Source organism: Macaca fascicularis, chromosome 16 (genome assembly GCF_037993035.2).
Source record: "Macaca fascicularis isolate 582-1 chromosome 16, T2T-MFA8v1.1".
Classification (NCBI taxonomy): Eukaryota; Metazoa; Chordata; class Mammalia; order Primates; family Cercopithecidae; genus Macaca; species Macaca fascicularis.
Window position 1 is genome coordinate 70,059,528 of NC_088390.1, and position 21,071 is coordinate 70,080,598.

General features: G+C 43.6%; 1 protein-coding gene and 1 non-coding gene across 8 annotated transcripts in view; one reads left to right on the forward strand and one right to left on the reverse strand.

The window, feature by feature from the left end:
* Nucleotides 1-670: 670 nt before the first annotated feature.
* The window catches only part of DCAF7 (DDB1 and CUL4 associated factor 7), a 42,446-nt gene continuing 22,045 nt past the window's right edge, over nt 671-21,071 (forward strand). For 3 of the 7 annotated variants that reach the window (XR_010581933.2, XR_285436.3, XM_005584637.4), the window contains exons 1-4: nt 671-1,041; nt 19,390-19,548; nt 20,249-20,360; nt 20,731-20,849. Coding sequence is in view for 3 of the 7 variants with exons in the window: in XM_005584637.4 (XP_005584694.1) it covers nt 904-1,041; nt 19,390-19,548; nt 20,249-20,360; nt 20,731-20,849 (528 nt within the window). In the remaining 4 variants the exon portion in view is untranslated. Of the gene's footprint in view, nt 1,188-19,389; nt 19,549-20,248; nt 20,361-20,730; nt 20,850-21,071 lie in introns of all 7 variants that reach the window. The other 4 variants (XR_012426008.1, XM_045374604.3, XR_012426009.1 and 1 more) reach the window with 2 other exon arrangements.
* Nucleotides 14,606-14,709, reverse strand: LOC123569698 (U6 spliceosomal RNA). The gene has a single exon (XR_006693497.1). It is a non-coding gene; the product is annotated as a U6 spliceosomal RNA (small nuclear RNA).

Consider the following 21,071-nt stretch of genomic DNA (forward strand, 5'->3'; position numbering starts at 1 on the left):
GAATTCGGGGACATTTCTAGATCCTGCAGGAAAGCGCGGGAGGACCTGACTCAAGCTGGCCTGGCCCTGAGCGCAGCTGCGCCCCTGAAGCCTGGCCCTGAGGCCCGAAGACAGCAGCTTTCGGGTTAAAGGGGCCTTGGGAAGAGAAGGGGCAGGAAGGTGGTACCCGTTGCGCATAGGCCAGGCTGCCAGGCCGCGGGGCTCGGTCCCGCGAAAGTAGTAGGTCTTCCGCTAAAGCAGAATTGTACTTTTACTCGACAGCATGGAAAGGCCGCTCAGAACAGCAGCAGCAGAGGAGAAGTCAGCGCAGGTCACAGACAGTTTCACGCTCAGAGACTTGGCCTAGAACTTGGAGGCCCGCTACTCCAGCACGCTCGCCTCCCGGCCACCCACGCCCCCACCACCCGCACTGCGCCGTTATCTGCCTGACTGACATCTTGGTCAGCCAATGATCTTTGGGGCTGCCAAAGCGCCTGCCTCCGAGAGTTGGGCGGGGCGAGTAGTTGCAATGACAAACATTTAACCCAATAACGAGGAGATTTCACACGCTACGGCCGCAATAACCAATGAGAAGAAAGAATCCTTTCGAAAGGACGTGTCAGGCAACCAACGGCCGGTGGCGCTGCAGGGGTCCCGTGGCTTCCGTTCCGAGAGGGCGGGGCGGCGTCCCGAAACGGAAGGTGGTTGTCGTCGGTGCCCAAGCTGGTTTGAAACTAGGGGTCGGGTTCGGTCGTTGTCGTTGTTTGTCGCCGCATCCCCGCTTCCGGGGTAGGCCGTTCCTGCCCGCCCCCGCCCCTCCTCCCTTCGGACCCATAGATCTCAGGCCCGGCTCCCCGCCCGACTCGCACCCCGCCCGCCGCAGCCCACTGTTGACCCGGCCCGTACTGCGGCCCCGCCGCCACCATGTCCCTGCACGGCAAACGGAAGGAGATCTACAAGTATGAAGCGCCCTGGACGGTCTACGCGATGAACTGGAGTGTGCGGCCCGATAAGCGCTTTCGCTTGGCGCTGGGCAGCTTCGTGGAGGAGTACAACAACAAGGTGGGCCGGGCAGGGCCTCGGAACCCAGCTGGCGGGGAGCGGGCCCCGGGAGCGCCCTTTCCGGGCCGGAGCCCAGGCCCCAGAACCCTCCTGCGGACTCGCCTTAGGGCCATGGAGCGGTTCCAATGTCTGGCCCTGTGCTGAAGGTTTCGTACTCGTTGTCTGTCTCATTTAATCCCGGCAGCATTCTTGTGTAGTCGGCAGTGTAGTGGGGAAACTGAGTCACGGTTTTGTGACTTGCCTGTGTCAGGCAGCTATTTCGTGGTGGAAACAGGTCTTAAAACCGGGTTTACGCCCCAAAGATACTCCATTTATTCCTCCCGTGCTCTCCACTCCTGCCGCATTTTTTTCGTTGGTGGGCGGGGAAGGGAAGAGGGAGTGGTAGTTGTGAAGGAAAATGCAGACGCTTCTATTCGCGGTCGTGCACTCTTGGCCACACTAGATTTCTATTAAGACGATCTGTTGTACAAGCTTCCCCGCCCCCTACTCCCACACCCCGGGTGTGGATCCTAGCCCTTCTGCCAGAATTACTGTTGCTCTTGCTTCCTGATAACCATTCTCTCTAAAGCAATCTCTTTGGAAATCTTGGCCTGTGGCATGATCCCGCGGTTGTTTCCTGAACACAGGATGACAGGGCCTTATCTTTTGGCTTGTTTCATGCTAGTACAGTTGTGTGACCTTTAGTAATAGATCTTGCTGGACATTCATCAATTTGAGAATCCTTTATAGAAGCACGGTGTCGTAGGGGAGCTTTTAAACTGGCATTGCAACATAAACTCATCTTTGAAAGCTGAATAAGTCAGTTGGAAGCATTTTCTTTGCTTTCTTCCTTTTACTCAATTAAAGTTGAATGATAGCGATCAGAGCAACTGAAAGCTGTGGCTAGTGATATTTAAAGCCACTACTGCCTTATGCCATGAGCATCAGATTTAAGAAGAGTAAAACTGGCTGGGCGCGGTGATTCACGCCTGTAATCCCAGCACTTTGGGAGGCCGAGGCAGGCAGATTACCTGAGCTCAGGAGTTTGCGACCAGGCTGGGTAACAAGGTGAAACGCTGTCTACTAAAATACAAAAAAAAAAAAAAAAAAAGAAGAAGAAGAAAACTGTTCAGTGACAAGGCTCATGCAGGGGGGAAAAAGCCAGGTGGTCTAGGAGTGGGTCCTGTCTGATTATTGACTAGCTGTGAGGTGTTGCACAGGCCTGTTTTATTATCTGTGACCCACAGTTTGCTGTAGGGAAGGGGTTCTGGTTTACATGTGAGGGTCTTGTAAAAAAGAAATTTGAATATTTTACAGTTTGTTTACAGTTTTTCAGGAGCACGTTTCTCTAGAGTAGGTCTTCTTTGGAGTCCTCTTTGAGAAGCTGATGAAAGCGATGAATTTTCATTGTCCAGACATTACACATACGTGAACATATTTACAAACAAATCCAAGCAATATGCACTGATCTTTAAGTTCACCCATTTCCCGGGCGAAATAGAGCTGTATTTCCTTTCCTCTGATGCTTCTTTCTTCCTTGTGGCCCATTGTGGACAGCTGAACTGGGAATGGGATTCAAGATTCTGATGTGGACACCGTGTTAGTAAAATTAAGACCACTAGAACTATTGTTTAAGGATACACGTGGAAAATAAAAAAGTATGTCTTTCAAAGAGCTTAAGCTTAATTTTTCACACAAATTAATGTTTTTTTCCTGTGTGTTTTTCCAGTGTCACGGGGTAAACAATAGTTACTCCTATTCTCCAGAGAGGAGAAACTGAGCCACAGTTAGGCTGCTGGTAGAATCAATGGAGTAGTCAAACTGCTGTTGCAGGAACTCTACCCCAGTTTGTCCTTTCTTTTAGCAACTCTCTGGAGCTTCCTCTTTGTTCCAGGCACACAGGTAGCATGGCTTAGCAGTGAAATGCAAACTAATAACCCCACTATCAACAGCGTAAGCAGTTAGCTATATCTTAACTCACATGATGTAGGCAATGTGCTGTCTTAAAATCATTTTTGTGCCTCCACCTGTCAGTAGGTCAGGGTTCTTAAATTCTGTGTGCTATGATCATCTGATACCAATAGACCCCTTCTCATAGTTATGTTTTCAAATGCATAGAACACGTAGAATTACAAAAGAAACCACTTACGTTGCACTACAGATATAAACATGTTTTTAGAAGTGGTGATGTAGTCATATGTACTTTTAATAAATATATTGATTTACACCATCCAGTGTAATTATTAATGTAATTTTGAAGTGGTGACAAGGGTAAACAGCATTTCAAGATGCTTAACTGCACCGTGGTGGGAAAAAATATTTCTCTTGCTGGTGAAGTCACAGATACTTATGCCACTGTGAGCACCTAACCCATTTGTAATTGAAGGAAATAAAACATATTTAGCTAGAGGTGAATGGAAATATGGGCATGATTTTCCAATTCAAGTTCACAGACCCCAAGTTAAGAAACCCTGCGAGACAGGATTATGTCTAGTGGTTGGTGAGCAGCAAATCCTGCCTTAAAGCAATGATTCTGAAGCTAAGTTTGTGAGAAGCCCTGCCAAAGACGTGGTCGACTTCGTAATTTGGAGAAACTTTAGAATTATTGGTTGGAATTTTTAGACCATTGGTTCCTGCTTGCCATGGATAGTGATCACCAGCAGAGGAAAAAGTAAATGGACACAGCGAATTAACATTGATGAAAAAGGCTAGAAGTGGTCATCTTTTTAGTGTGGAGACATTCACTAAGAAAACATGGTTATAATTTTTAAAATTTGATATTAACATACTCATGTTTTCCTAACGTAAAATTGTTCCTAGTTGATCCATAGAATTAAGTCTATCAACAGTTTAAGAAATTGATTTCCAGGTGTTCCTTCGTGTGACTAAATTTGGGAATTATTGCAGAGTAAAAAAACAGATTCTATCAAATACACCTGGAATAAAAAGCCCCATTATAGGGCTGGGCGTGGTGCTTCACACCTGTAATCCTAGCACTTTGGGAGGCTGAGATGGGAGAATCACTTCAGTCCAGGAGTTTGATACCAACCTGGGCAACATGGAGAAACCCTGACTGTACAAAAACATTAAAAAATTAGCCAGGTATGGTGGCATCTGCCTGTAGTCCAGCTACTTGGGAAGGTGAGGTAGGAGGAAAGTTTGAGCCCAGGAGGCAGAGGTTACAGTGAGCAAAGAGCATGCCACTGCACTCCAGCCTGGGCGACAGAGCCAGACCCTCAAATAACGATGCTCAAAAAACAGCATCGTTATTGGTTATTATGTTTCTACCTTCTTTTGTTGTGGTCTCTTGAGGAATAAAGCAGGATTGGTGTTGGAGCAACAGGTTCTCTAAATTTTAGTGTGTGAGAATCCCAAGGGAGCTGCACATTCCTGGGCTCCACCCTTGAAGTTAACAGACTTGGAGATAGGTGACAGACACACTAGTGGTTAAGGGATCAGATGGCACTCTCAGAACATGGCCCTGGAGCTACCTTGGCATTTGCTGGCCAGAGGCAGGAATCTGATCTTTTTGTGCCTGCATGCCCCTAAACATTGGCTCTACCCTTCCATCCAACTTCACCGATGAAAAAAGCTCTGTGATTAGCCTGGGTTATCTAAGTCCTGCCACTTCCCAGTTTTGTATTGCCTTGGGCAAGTTATCCTCTGTGTCTCAGTTTCCTCATCTGTAAAATTAGGGCAATAAATAATAACATCTACCTTGTTCAGAGATTAAATGAGTAAATATATGTAATGGACTTAGGAACTCCACCTGGCATGGAGTAAGCCATATAGAGATGTTAGCTGTTATTTAATCATTATCATTACTGTACCTGTAATTGAAATATAACCAAAGAGAATTATATGACTGTTTAGTAAATTTAACTTTTGTATTTTCCAGAGAGGATTCAGGAATAAGAGGTCAGAAAGGTAGCTGAAAAGGTCATTATTTCATTCTCTGCCTTTTAAAGACTCTGGGGGAAAAATTCCCTGATCTCTTTCAACTCAACTCATTTTGCAGTCTAGCAGATTCTTGTAGTCAGACTCCAAGTAGTGTAATTTTATAGCTTAAATTCATTTTCTCTTGTTCTACCTGGCTTACCTACAGTAAGTCAGATACAAGAATTTGGCATTTCTCCTGTGTTTTGACAATATCTTTGGTCTTTAGGCCCAGGTGTTATTGCCCCTCTTTTATTGGGAAAAGCTGGGTAGCAGTTCCTGGGCTTCTGTTTCACTTAAGTGCATGTTTCAGGGTTGGTTTTGAGTAAAGATGGCAGCGTGATTGGGATTTAGTTTGCCCCAGTATTTAACTAACTGACTGCTTGTGCTCTAAGATTTAGCATCCAGAGAGTATTTTTGAGGTTCTGAGGACAGACTGTAGGTATATCTGATGCTTTTTGGAGAATCCTGGTAGTGAGTCTGGGTGGCATGACCACCTTGTACTTGAAACACCGGGATGGATGCTCACCTTGCCAGCCTGTGTGGATTCCTCTGAGGTTTTTAATACAATTACTTTGTATGTTTGGTGCATAATTATGTCGACTCTGGTATTTAATTTTTCACCTTGGTATTTGCCGTAGCACTTCAGGATTGTCATTCATTTGCTCATTAATTCAGCCAGTGTGTATTGAACACAATACTCATAGTGTTTTAGGCACAATGATGATACTGGGGAACCATCTGTGGCTTTGTTAGTAGGTGCGAGATTGGCAGGAGTAAACACAATGTGTTTTGGTACACATCAGTACTTTTGATAGATATTTAGAATGTTGCAGTGTTCCACGAGTCCCTGTCAAGACTGTCAGCAGGGGAATTTAAGACATAAAACTCTTCTGGTTTTAACTTCCTCCTTTTTCTAGACAGTGAGAGGACTCATTCCCTATTGAGACCACTGGATAAAAGTGATAATGCTTTTTAAAAAGTGCCACTTTATTGCTTTTTGTCCTAATCTTGTTCACATAGACTTCTTGGAGATGCTGTCGCTTGAACAAGGAGTGAATCTATGCTCTGTAGGTAGCCTGGCTTGCCTAAGGTCTTGCTGCCAAAGCTGTCTAGTCAGCCTCTGAGCCACAAGCCAAAGGTGTGCTGTGCCAGAATTCATCTTAAAGTTTAATAAGGCAGGACCTTGGGTACCTGCAGGCACTGGTCATTGGTAATCAGTCAGGAAGAGGCTTGAAGAGAAAGCAAATAGAAAAGACCAAGAAAAGCTAGTGTATATTCTCAGAATATTGTGTTAGCCGATTTTTGTTTTACTAACAATTGTGGGAAAATGTTGCAGTGGCTGGAGTGTTATGTTGATTTGGATAACTTGGGAGCTTATTTTAAAAATTACCTTCACATACACACATTCACCTTCATCTTCTGCACTAGCACTGTGTGTATTAAAGTGGAATACGGCCGGGCGCAGTGGCTCATGCCTGTAATCCCTACCCTTTGGGAGGTGGAGGTGGGCGGATCACCTGAGGTCGGGAGTTCAAGACCAGCCTGACCAACATGGAGAAACCCTGTCTCTACTAAAAATACAAAATTAGGTGGGCATGGTGGCGCATGCCTGTAATCCTAGCTACTTGGGAGGCTGAGGGAGGAGAATCGTTTGAACCCGGGAGGTGGAGGTTGCCATGAGCCGAGATCGTGCCATTGCACTGCAGCCTGGGCAACAAGAGTGAAACTCCGTCTCAAAAAAAATAAGTAAATAAAATAAAGTGGAATACACAGTTTATTCCCTCAAGGAACTTATACTAATAAGGTAGACATGGGACTTTCAAATATATATATATATATAATATAAATATATATATGGTATATATATGGTATAAATATATATGGTGTATATATATGGTATAAATAATGTGTAATTTATGTTGTTATTTATGAAAGTAGTAAAAGTGAAGATGTGGTCATGCCTTCGAGGAGTATTTTATATTTGCTTACTAGGAGACATCATGCATAATAATATTCACAGTTCAAAAATGAGTAAAAATGATCCTGCTTCACAGCCTTTTCAGGAGGATTTGTATCATATTGGAGTAAAGGGTTGCAAAACAATGGTGCAGAAGGGCAGTGGAGGTAGGAGATAGAAGAGGTTTAGCAAGGGTCAGGGAAGACTGTGGAGAAAAAAGTAAAGAGAAAAAGACCTAAATGTCAACAGTAGGATGATGAGAGTCAGATACAATTCTTCTTATCCGCCCGTAATATATAAGGAAGGACAGCAGTATAATGAAGAGCAAACAGGAAGATGTTGAGAAATACCTGTGGCTGCAGATTCCAAACTCAGAAGAATGCAATTCTCCAAAATAGGATTTTGATGGGCAGAGTCACTCCTTTGAGACAGAAGAGGGTACACAGGCTGGCATCAGGAGCTTCCCCAAGCCCCATAGGAGATGTTGGGTAAGAGGGGGGCTAAGCTCTAAAAGGAGACATATAGATGTGTCATCTTCTCTAGAAGTGTTAGATGAGGGCTATTGGAGGAGACATTGAATTGTGAGCAGCTTGGTGGCACCTGACTTCACTGGCTGAGGAGATGCAAAGGCTTCCTGTGTTTCTACTAACTTGGAACATAGCCCTCCTTCAGATCATCTAGGAAGAATTTCCCTCATTAAGCCAAGGTGGGAGGATCACTTGAGGCCAGGAGTTTGAGACCAGCCTGGACAACATAGCAAGACTCTGTCTCTACAAAAATACACAAAAATTGGCCAGGTGCAGTGGCTCATGCCTGTAATCTCAGCACTTTAGGAGGCCAAGGCAGGCAGATCACTTGAGGTCAGGAGTTCAAGACCAGCCTGGCCAACATTGTGAAACTGTGTCTCTACTAAAAATACAAAAATTAGCTGGGCTTGGTGGTGGGCACCTGCAATCGCAGCTACTGGGGAGGCTGAGGCAGGAGAATAGTTTGAACCTGGGAGGTGGAGGTTGCAGTGAGTGAAGATTGTGCCACTGCACTCCAGCCTGGGTGACAGAGCAAGACTCTATTTCAAAAAGAAAAAATAAATTAGGGCTGGGCGCAGTGACTCATGCCTGTAGTCCCAGCACTTTGGGAGGCTGAGGCTGGCGGATCATGAGGTCAGGAGTTTGAGACCATCCTGACCAACGTGGTGAAACCCCGTCTCTACTAAAAATACAAAAATTAGCCAGGTTTTGTGATGTGCATCTGTAATCCCAGCTACTTGGAAGGCTGAGGCAGGAGAATCACTTGAACCTCGGAGGCGGAGGTTGTGGTGAGCTGAGATTGCACCACTGCACCAGCCTGGGTGACAGAGCGAAACTCTATCTCAAAAGAAAAAACAAATTAACCAGGTGTGGTGGTGTGCACCTGTAGTCCCAGCTACTCAGGAGGCTGAGATGGAAGGATCACTTGAGCCAAGGAGGTCAAGGCTGCTGTGAGCCAAGGTCTTGCCACTGCACTCTAGCTGAGGTGACAGAGTGAGACCCCCATTTCAAAACCAAAAAAAAAGAAACAAAATAAATGGAATCAGCACAGTAGCTACAGAAAAATACTATAAGAAAGGATGGGGGCAAAATGGAAAATAAGTGGCAGGTAAAGTACCCATACTAAAAAGATGTTTTTAGCTTAGTTGAAAAATAATGGCCAGTCTTACCACTGTGAGTTCAAAGAACTTAAGAAAATACAGAACTTCAAGCTGAGATATAGAGGATTGGGTAAAATAAGGCATGGCGAAGAGAAAATGTAACATCAGCTGGCAGAGTACACAGGAAAGTAGTGGAAGAGAAAACTAAAATTGTCACAGAATTAAAAGCCACATTTGAAGCAGAATAAAGGCTGGGCACAGTGGTTCACTCCTGTAATCCAAGCTACTTGGGACACTGAGGCAGGAGACTCGCTTGAACCCGGAAAGAGGAGGTTGCAGTGAGCCGAGATCATGCCACTGCACTCCAGCTTGGGCGATGAAGTGAGACTGTCTCAAAAAAAAAAGAAGGAAAGAAACAGAATAAAGATGAACACACAGTGCTGAAAACAGTAAAGGATAGGGAGGACAGATTAAAAAATGAAATCAGAGAAAATAATTAGAACATAATAGATGCAGAAAGTAAAAGAGATCTGACTTAAGTATAATTGGTGTCCCTGAAGACGAGGACCAAAGAAATGAAACAAACTCAAATATATGGTTAAAGAACGTAGAAATAAAGATTTGAAGTGATAAGTTTAAATTCTATCTCAAGAAAAAGTGGCGCCAAACAGTTGACACTGAAATATTTCCTAGGAAAATTTCTTTTTTAAAAAATTTATCTTATTTTTCATGTGTTTTGTTTTGAGACAGTGCCTCACTCTGTTGCCCAGGCTGGGTGCAGAGGCATGATCCCAGCTCACTGCACTCTTGACCTCCTAGGCTTAATGGATTGTCCCGCCTCTGCCTCCCGAGTAGCTGGGACTACAGGTGCACACCACCACGCCCAGCTAATTTTTGTATTTCTTGTAGAGGCAGGGTTTTGCCATGTTGTCCACGTGAGTCTCAAAACTGTGGGCTCAAGCGATCCACTGACCTCAGCCTCCCAAAGGGCTGGGACTGCAGGCCTGGCACAGAGCCTGGCATCCCTAGGAACATTTCTGTGTTTTAATTATGAAGAAGGAATTATTTGGACATTCAGGCAAAATGATCAAGTCTTCTTTAAGACGGGAAAAGAAATTAGGCTACCTACATTTGATGACAGAAGGCCATGAAGCAGTGTCTAGGAATGTACAAGTACTGTAGATTGTGCTGCTATAAATACTTGGGGATATACTTAGGCATATGTGAGGTTTATATGGAAATAATAATGCTGGGGAACACAAAACAATACTTGAAAAATGGGAAGGTATTCTCTTTTCTTGTATAGTAAAGCTTGGTGTCCTAAAGATGTCAGTGTCCCTAAACTTAAGGTGGTCCCTGTTTAAAACGCCATAGTTGTTTTTTCTGGAGACAGTGTCTCACTCTGTTGCCCAGGCTAGAGTGCAGTGGTATGAGTATAGCTCACTGCAACCTCAAACTCCTGGGCTTAATCAATAGGTATCTCACTATGTTGCTCAGACTGGTCTTGAGCTCCTGGCCTCAAACAGTCCTCCTGCCTGCCCCACCCAGAGTGCTGCGGTTACAGGCATAGGTGACCATACCTGGCCAAAAATACTCCAGATTTTTAATAATGGTTTTTTAGAACCAGGCAAACTGATGGTTTCTACAGACAAATGTTACAAACATGCACACATCGTCAGAAAACTTCTGAAAAGGTGGACTAGTGATGGAGATGGGGAACCACCCACCAGATATTAAAACATAATGCAAAGATATAATAAAAAGATCATTTGATACTGTAAGAACTGATGCATAAACAGAGTCCAGAAATGAACTCAGAATACAAAAAGAAATGTAGTCTGTGCTAAAAGTGATATGAAATGAAGAAAAAATATTTCTAAGGCCGGGCGCAGTGGGTCACGCCTGTAATTCCAGCACTTTGGGAGGGTGAGGCAGGCGGATCACAAGGTCAGGAGTTCGAGACCAGCCTGGCCAACGTAGTGAAGCCCCATCTCTACTAAAAATACAAAAAATTAGCCGGGCATGGTGGTAGGTGCCTGTAATCCCAGCTACTCAGGAGGCTGAGGCAGGAGAATCGCTTGAACCCAGAAGGCGGAGCTTGCAGTGAACCGAGATCGCGCCACGCCACTGCGCTCCAGCCTGGGTGACAGTGCGAGACTCCATATATATATATACACAAATATATATATATATATATATTTTTTAAAATAATGAGTATTGAAAGTAGAACAAAAAATTGGATCTCTACCTTAAACCTTGTACCGGCCGGGTGCAGTGGCTCATGCCTATAATCCCAGCACTTTGGGAGGCCGAGGCGGGTGGATCACCTGAGGTCAGGAGTTCGAGACCAGTCTGGCCAGCATGGTGAAACCCTGTCTCTACTAAAAATACAAAAATTAGCCGGGCGTGGTGGCAGGCGCCTGTAATCCCAGCTACTCAGGAAGCTGAGGTAGGAGAATCGCTTGAACCCGGGAGGCGGAGGTTGCAGTGAGCCGAGATGACACCATTGCACTCCAGCCTGGGCAACGAGTGGGACTCCATCTAAAACAAACAAACAAACAAAGCCTTGTACCAGAATTCCAGATAAATGAGAAAATGTAAACATTCAACTGTAAAACATGGGAGAATCTTGGTGTGAGAAACCCATAAAAGTAGAAGTAAACTATATACAAATAAAATCTCTGTAACAAAACCAACCCAGCAAAGTCAAAAGATAAGTGACAAACTGAAAAAATACATGTAACATTCCAGACAAAGAACAAATCCTTTAATATAAAGATTTGCATATAAAGATCTGCAAATCACCAGAAGACCAGTCACCCACTAGAAAAAAGGAAACAGATATGAACAGTTTCCAGAAAGGATATGTAAATGATTCTTGAACATATGAAGAACTGAACCTCGTAAGGAAAAAAAAAAAAGGAGTTTCAGTTAGATTAGGAAAAATAAAAAACCTTAGTAATCTACTGTGTGTGTGTATATACATATGTGTAGCTTTCCTGTGCAGTTGCTATCAAAATTTAAATTGGCATTATTTTCCACCTGGTAGTTCCGCTAGTGGTAATTCATCCTACAGCTATACTCACGTGGTTGAAATGACTAAAGTGCAAGGATGTTCATTTTGGCATTATTTGTAAGAGAAAAATATGAAAATATTATTAGGGAAATTGTTGAATAAATTATGCTACCTCCGTGCAGCTGTTAAAAGAATGAGCTAGGTTTTCATGTGCTGATATGGAACATTTTAAAATAAATATTCAGTGGAAAAAATATATAGAAAAGTAAACTAACACCTGTGTTTTAAAAAAGGCGCATGCATATACGTATGTACACTCATATGGTTGTGTATGGAAGGGATACACAAGAAATTGATAACATTGATTTCTCCAGGGAAAGGAACTGGGATGTAGGGGCCCTAATTTGTACTATAATTGCTTTTGTGCCTTTCAAAATTTGGGCCTTGTGTATGTATTACCTAGTAAAAGAGTAATAAAAAAGCTAACATTAATAAAAATTAAATCTTAGTAGAACTTCAGAAAGGAATAAACAGAAAGGAGTGAATGAAGAAGCACTAGGCATATAGTAACAAGAAGCAGTTCTTTTTATAGAGAAGAAGACATGATAACATTAACATCAGATAAAATTCAAGGCAAAAATATTGAAACAAAAGGAAATATTTTACATGTTAAACATACAGGCTGGGCGTGATGGCTCACGCCTATAATCCCAGCTACAGGCCAGGTGCAGTGGCTCATGCCTGTAATGCCAGCACTTTGAGAGGCCGAGGCAGTCAGATCACTTGAGGTCAGGGGTTCAAGACCAGCCTGGCCAACATGGTGAAGCCCCGTCTCTACTAAAAATATAAAAATTAGCCAGGTGTGGTGGCGGGTGCCTGTAATCCCAGCTACTCGGGAGGCTGAGGCAGGAGAATCACTTGAACCCAGGAAGTGGAGGTTGCAGTGAGCTGAGATCGTGCCACTGCACTCCAGTCTGAGTGACAGAGTGAGTCTCCATCTAAAAAAAAAAAAGAAAAAAATAAGAAAATTGATATATTGTGTAAAGGGAAGCAAGTTGCAGAATAGTATAATATAATTACGTAAAGAAAAATTGTTTATCTGTAAATCTGTAGGCAAGATCTGGAAGTAGTTATTATCAAACCATATGGCAATTACTGGTATAGAAGGATGGGGTGGCATTGAAAGAGGGACTTGTACTTTTAATTCACTATACTTGGTATCTTATTTACAGTTAGTATAAATTACTTCTGTAATACTTAAAAATACTTAAAAACTATAAAGAGCCAGGGGAAAAAGAAAATGAATGGTTATCTTTATGTGGTGGGATTTTAATTTTAATTTTTTGTGTGTGGGGGAGCAGTATTATAATGAAAAAGTTTTAATTTCCTAATTGGGGAAAATCATTTTTAAAAATTACATCAGAACTTGAATTTCATGAACCTTTTCTGAACAATGAGGATGGCTTTTTTCTTGAATCAAATTAAAAATTTAAGTCATTACCTCTTCTGAAAGCATTGAGAAGGTCAACGAAAGATTGAATCTCAGCTATTTCCTGTCTTCTCTCCTAGGTTAGGTACTGTTGTGTGGAGATTGTCAAACTTAGCTGAAATCATATCACCAGGGGTGATGAATTCCTAAGAATAGAGAGTCCTGGGCCTCACTTGACACTGAATCGGAATCTTAGGCTGGAGTTGAAGGCTTAGGAATGTAAACCTCTTCAGGCAAGTCTGATAGCTAAGTTGGAAAACCACTGCTGTAGGCAGTACAAACAGAAGTGAGACACAGGCCTACATTTAAGGCATTTACTAAGTGAAATAGCGTAAGACAGTAATGTCAGTGCTTTCATGAGGCACTATGGGATTCGTCACCAAACAGATGGTAGAGATAAGCACTGAAAGAAATAGCACTGGACCAGGAAGACTGTAAATGCCTTATGAAGGTGGTGAGATGTCATAATATTCAAAGCTCATATATTGAGTAAGACAGTTCTACATAGAGCTGTTATGTACAACTCGAGGTAGGTACTGTGAACATCCTCACTTTACAGATTGTGAAACAAGATTAGCAGAGTTAAGTAACGTGTCCAAAGTCTTACAGCTAGCAGGTGGTAAGTAGGGAGCCCTAGAAGCCCGATTAAGTGCTGTACTAACATTGGGCAGGATTTGGGTCAGTGGAAAGGAGGCATGAGGATTTTACAGGTATAGAGGGGAAGTGTAAGGAAAGGGATGGGAAACAGTGACTAGATAAATGAAGGTGGAAAGTAAGGTAAGTTAGGGCTGGGTGGTAGAAAGCCTTGTTAGGCTAAGAGGATCCTAAGTGGCAAATGCTCACAAGATTGGATATTTGAACCTTGGGAGGACATTTCTGATGACTTGAAAGGCATTTTCTCTTCCAGTTGAACTTCACAGTGTTATCTGCAAGGTTAGAGAGGGATTTGGGGTTTCGTGCTCCCTGGTGTATCCACAGCTCTTAAAACAGTGCCTGACTCCTAGGAGCTGTCCACTAAATACTTCTTGAATGAATATATAAGTGAAATATCTGGCTCACAATCTACATCAGAGGTTTATTCTTTCTTTTTTCTTTCTTTCTTCCTTTTTTGAGACAAAAAAAAAAAAGCTCTGTCGCCCAGGCTGCTGTGTGGTAGTGTGATCTCAGTTCACTGCAACGTCTACCTCCTAGGCTCAAACCATCCTTCCATCTCAGCTTCCCAATTAGCTGGAACTACAGGCATGCACTCCCACACCCGGTGAATTTTTGTATTTTTTGTAGGGACGAGGTTTTACCATGTTGCCCAGACTGGTCTCGAACTCCCTGCCTTGGCCTCCCAAAGTGCTAGGACTACAGGTGTGAGCCACCACACCCAGCTTCAGAGGTTTATTCTTTATTCTGCCTGATGAGCCTGAGAATTTAGCCTTTCATGTTATTGTCGTCATCGTTGTTGTGTGGATACATAATAGGTGTGCCTATTTTGGTATAGGCATGTAATACATAATGATCACAACTTGGAAAATTGGGCATCCATTGCCGCAAGCATTTATCCTTTGTAAAAATACAGAACACTTTACAAATTTCCGTGTCATCCTTGTGCAGGGAACATGCTAACCACTGTATCGTTCCGATTTGAGTATGTGTGCTGCTGAAGCAAGCACTCTCATCTGGGTTTTTTCCCCTTTCTCCTCCACAAAGGCTGATACCAAAAATTCCATGTTTCATCTAGAATCTTCCTTCTTTATGTAATATTTTCTGGCCGGGCATGGTGGCTTATGCCTGTAATCCCAGCACTTTGGGAGGCCAAGGCGGGTGGATCACCTGAGATCAGGACTTTGAGAGCACCATGACCGACATGGTGAAACCCCATCTTTACTAAAAATACAAAAAAAATTAGCTGGGCACAGTGGCATCTGCATGTAATCCCAGCTACTTGGGAGGCTGAGGCAGGAGAATCGCTTGAACCTGGGAGGCTGAGGTAGCAGTGAACCAAGATCACGCCATTGCACTCCTGCCTGGGTGATGAGTGAAAATCTGTATCAAAAAAAAAAAAAAAAAAAAATTTTGCAAAGGTCAGAACGTCAACTTTTTAGTTCCATGTAAAAACTGTTTATTTGGTCACAGTCCCTCGTGCGGCCATTCCTGGTTATCCCTTGCCATTCTCACTATCAGTCACCATAGACCCTTAATTTTTCCCATTTCCCTCTGAGCTTCCTGCCTCTAGCCACCTGCTTGATCCAGTCTGTCCTGCCCAGCACTACCAGATATGTGGTCCTCAGAGGCCTTGTAATCATACCACTGTCTTCTCAGACACCTTCATGGGGGGAAGGCCATGGTTGCTTTTGGGGCCTTCCAGCCTCCCCTCAGCACACCTTCCCGGCCGCATCTCCACTGCAGTCCCACGTGGCTCTCTCATACAGGCCTGCTTGCTGCTACCAAATGGGTCATTTAGTTTGCCACCTTTGTATGCATGACCCTTCTGTTCCAGCTACCTGGGTTGCCCTTCCCTTTCCTATTTGCCTACCCAGATCCTTCCTGTTCTCCTTTGAAGACTCTGCTCAGATGCTGACTCCTCTTTTCCTCAGGTGCCCTGTTTGAATCATTGCTCTTTCCTCTCAATTGTTACTGATTATTATCTGTGTCATAAATAAGCCAATCATGTATTACCTTGTGACATTACTTGCATTACTATCTTAAGTGTTTTAGGGCACTGGGTTTTGTCTCCTTTTATGTCTTTATACATTATCTTCCCTAACAGTTATATGATTGTTGAAAGTCTGTGGGTGCTCTATAAAATGAATATTTAGACTTAGTCATATGGATTTTTAAGAGTTAAAGATGGATGACAAGATCTATGAATATACATAGAAAAATCCTTAGGAATCTACAAAAAAGCTACTAAAACTAACAACTAATGTAGCAAAGTTATAGAAGCCAAGATTAATGTATAAAAATCAATTGTATTTCTATATACAGTAGCAATGAACAATTGGAAATGGAATTTGAAACAGTTTCATGGTCAAGCACAGTAGCTCATATGTGTAAGCCCAGCGTACTGGGAGGCCAAAGTGGGTGGATTACTTGAGCCCAGGAGTTCAAGACCAGCCTGGGCAACACGGCAAAACCCTGTCTCTACAAAAAATACAAAAATTAGCTGGGTACAGTGGCTTGTACCTGTAGTCCCAGCTACTTGGGAGGCTGAGGTGGGAGGATCACTTGAGCCTGGGAGGCCAAGGCTGTAGTAAGCTGTGATCGAGCCACTACACTCCACCCTGGGTGACAGCTAATTTTTTAGTATTTTTAGTAAGATGTCAGTTCTCCCCAAACTGATCGATAGATTCAACAGAATCCCAATCAGAATCTCAGCAGGCTTTTTGTAAAATTTGACAAGCTGATTGTAAAATGTACATGGAAAAGCAAAAGTAGAGAATAGCAAAACAGTTTTGAAAAAGAACAGCAAAGTTGGAGAACTCATTATCTGATTTTAGAACTTACTAGAAAGCTACTATAATCAAGACAGTTTGCCTACTAGCAAACAGATAGGCAAATAGATAATGGAACAGAATAGAGTCCAGGAATAGATGAACAAATACATAGTCAACTGATTTTCAATAAAGGGTTCAAGGTAATTCAAAGGAGAAAGAATTCTCAACCAGTGATGCTGGAACAGGCAGACATACGTAAAAAAGCAAACCTTGTTCGGGAGTGGTAGCTCACGCCTACAATCCTAGCACTTTGGGAGGCCGAGGCAGGTGGATCACCTGAGGTCAACAGTTCAAGACTAGATGGCCAAAATGGTGAAACCCCTTCTCTACTAAAAATACTAAAAAATTAGCCGGGCGTAATGGCACACACCTGTAGTCCCAGCTACTTAGGAGGCAGAGAGGTAGGAGAATTGCTTGAACACAGGAGGTGGAGGTTGCCATGGGCCAAGATTGTGCCATTGCACTGCAGCCTGGGCGACAAGAGCGAAACTCCATCTCAAAAAGAAAAACAACAAAAAGTAAACCTTGATTCATATCTTGTGCCATATAAAAATTTAACTTGAAATGACTCAGAGACCTAAATATGAAGCCTAAAACTAGAAAACTTTTAGAAGACAACATAGGAAAAAATATTTGGGACCTGGGATTAAGCAAAGATTTCTTAACTAGGACATAAAAAATTGGCTGGGCACGGTGGCTCACTCCTGTAATCCCAGCACTTTGGGAGGCCAAGCCAGGAGGATCACTTGAGTCCAGAAGTTCGAGACCAGCCTGGGCAACATAAGGAGACCCCATCTCTACAAAAAATTTAGAAATTAGCTGGGTGTGGTGGCACATGCCTGTGGTCACAGCTACTGGGGAGGCTAAAGCTGGAGGATTGCTTAAGCCCAGGAGATTGAGCCTGCAGTGAACCATGATTGCACCACTGCACTCGAACCAGTGCAACAGAGTGAGACCCTATCTCAAAAACAAAACCAAAATTATAGAGTGCACATAATGCACACATAGTGCACACAAAATTACAGGTTGCACATAATGCAATATTATTCAGCAGTAAGAAAAGAAGCAACTACTGATACACACAAGAACATGGATGAATCTCAAGAGCAGTGTACTGAGTGAAAGTAGCCAGACCAAAGACTCAAGACCATCTGATTCTATTTATGTGGTATTATGGTGAGACAAAACCATAGACCAGTGGCCACTTGGGGTGGTTATAAGGGGTTGACTGCAGAGGAGCCTGGGAGAACTTTCCTTTTTTTTTTTTTTTTTTTTTTTGAGACAGAGTCTCGCGCTGTCACCCAGGCTGGAGTGCAGTGGCCGGATCTCAGCTCACTGCAAGCTCCGCCTCCCGGGTTCACACCATTCTCCTGCCTCAGCCTCCCGAGTAGCTGGGACTACAGGCATCCGCCACCTTGCCCGGCTAGTTTTTTGTATTTTTTTTTTTTTAGTAGAGACGGGGTTTCACCATGTTAACCAGGATGGTGTTGATCTCCTGACCTCGTGATCCGCCCGTCTCGGCCTCCCAAAGTGCTGGGATTACAGGCTTGAGCCACCGTGCCCGGCCAATAACTTTCTGAGTTAATGGAAATGTTTTATATCTTACTGTGGGGGTTATACAACTGTACATTTGCCAAAACTCATTTAACTGTACACCTGAGTGGGTTTTATTGCATGCAACTATACCTAACTTTGGGGAAAAAAAATGTGTGGAAGATACTGGTGTCTGAGACTGAAGTCAGAAAGATGAGTAGAAGGAATTCTATTTTGTGTTGTCTGGTTAGTGCTTTTCCCCTTATTGCGGATCTTTACCAAATATTCCCACCATTCCATCTTCCAGCTGGAAGTTCATAAGCAAATGTACAGTTAGTGTCCCACCGAGCCAGATCGAGTTTGACAGCAAAGATTGGAAATGGTGGGCTAAAATTGACTCTAAGAAAAAGTGATCAGAGCTAGGTGGGACTTAATCATCAATGGTGCCCACTTTTTTTTGCTTGGTTTGGGCTCTTAAATGGTCATTTGATGTACCTTTATGTGTAAACGTAATGAGCCAGTGTTGAGTTTGGGGTTGATGAGGGTTGTGCACTATTGGATTTTTAAGTAAGCATTAGTTTGTTTAATGAAATTGCACATATTCATATTCCCGGCCTCTGAGCACCAAATGTCCTCAGCACTCCAGTCATTGTGGCAGCCAAAACCACCCCTGCTCATTTGCAAATACCTCAGGGGTTTTGGGGGAAGGTGTGCCTGGCTTGGCAGAGAGTGCACTTATGTAGTTGGTGTCAAGAATGCAGTACTTGAATCAGAAAACCTGTAATCAAATCTTGTCTCTGTCTCCTACTGCCTTTGCAGTATTGTGCGTAACCACCTCTTTGAGTCTAGGTGTCCTTGTCTGCCAGGGGATGGTTGGACTAGATGCCCTCTCACGGCAATTGTTTTTGATTCTGCAGTTTAGTGTAGTACAGTGTCAAGACTTCTGTCACTGGCCAGGCATGGTGGCTCATGTCTGTAATCCCAGCACTTTGGGAGGCTGAGGTGGGAGGATCACTTGAGCCCAGGAGTTTGAGACCAACCTGGGCAACATGTGAGACCTTGTCTCTACAAAAAATGAACAAAATTAGCTGTGCATGGTGGTGCATGCCTCTAACCCCAGCTTCTTGAGAGGCTGAGGTGGAAGGATCACTTGAGTCCAGGAGATGGAGGCTGCATTGAGCTGTGGTCGCACCACTGCACTCCAGCCTGGGCAACAGAGCAAGATCTTGTCTTAAAAAACAACCTCTATCACTGACCAGGCATCTAATGTATTTGCTATACTGTTCACAAATGCTTATGTGGCTCAACTTTGGCATGTTACAGGTTCAGCTTGTTGGTTTAGATGAGGAGAGTTCAGAGTTTATTTGCAGAAACACCTTTGACCACCCGTACCCCACCACAAAGCTCATGTGGATCCCTGATACAAAAGGCGTCTATCCAGACCTACTGGCAACAAGCGGCGACTATCTCCGTGTGTGGAGGGTAAGCGGATGCTTTATTAGCAGCCAGACAAGTCGGCTTTCTCAGCCTCAGCTGTCAGCAGTGAGAAGTCACAGAACAGATGGGGTCAGAGGCAGCGAGTGTCACTGCAGCACGGGATAAGCAAGCAAAACTTAAATGGACTGACTTCATTTGGCTCAGCAGATTTTCTAGTAAATCAAGTCAAGATGCCATGAAGTCTGGCTGCAGTCAGCTCAGTCAACCCGAGGTGACGATGACAGCCTTCGGGGAGGTGGGAACGCTTGGGAACTTATGTTCTGTTTGCAGCCAAGGTATTTTTGAGTAAACTAAATGAAATACCAGGCCATTGATTCTGATAAAGTGTGTGAGTGGATCTTGGAGGCTTCCCTCTGCCCTCGGCTGAGCTCATCAGCAGCAGCGTCCTCTGTAGCATGGGCATGGCCTTAGTACACCTGTGTAGAGGTTCCAGGCTGGGCAAGGTGAGAAGACCTCTCCTCTAGGAAGATGCAGGGATGAAAATGTAGAAAACAAAAGCTGGGCAGAGGAGAAAGTATGAGAAAAAGTAGCATTCGGGGAGTCCTGGGTTTATTACTGTTTTTGATAAAAATATTTTCCCCTCATGTCTTATGTTTGCTAAGATATTTTCTAAACAGGGATTTTTAAAAATATTTTTTATGAGGATAAGACTGGCTGATTCTTTTTTAAATTCTTGTTCCTTCAGGTTGGTGAAACAGAGACCAGGCTGGAGTGTTTGCTAAACAATAATAAGAACTCTGATTTCTGTGCTCCCCTGACCTCCTTTGACTGGAATGAGGTGGATCCTTATCTTTTAGGTAAGGGAGTTAGGGAGTATGTATTTCAGCTGGAAGAAGCCAAAATACATTTTCTCAGATGTCACACTGGGCCATGCATCATCCTAGAACAAGGCTCTGTGGGAAGTAGGCTAGGTATGGAATGTGGTTATTTATTAGTTCCTTTGTGTGGGTGAGCTTTCCGTGTGTGTAGATCTTGTCCCTCCAGTTAGAATCTAAGGTCTTATGGTGAGGACTGAATACTTGACTTCCTCTGTGGCTCTGCCGGTAGCCGCCACCTTGTTTTCTGTAGTCTTTATGGTATGTTGCTCCCTGGGCCAAGCAGATGAGTAGACACAGGAGGGAAGCTTGCCTGGTCCCATCAGCCCTGACTTGCACTGGTTGTTTGCAGGTACCTCAAGCATTGATACAACGTGCACCATCTGGGGGCTGGAGACAGGGCAGGTGTTAGGGCGAGTGAATCTTGTGTCTGGCCATGTGAAGACCCAACTGATCGCCCATGACAAAGAGGTAATGATGCTTTTCCATTTCGTCTTTCCTCAAATGCTTCCTGTGCCTTCCGCACAGGAAGAGGTCAGATTGTTCGCTCATTGTTCTGCAATTTATGTAGAAAATTGTAACATAACATCTTCTTGTCTAAATTGACAATAGTAATGTATCAAAAACGGGAAAACAACACTATTGTAAACTAATGCTTTTTTTGGCTAATGTAAATGACTTATACGGTCTGTC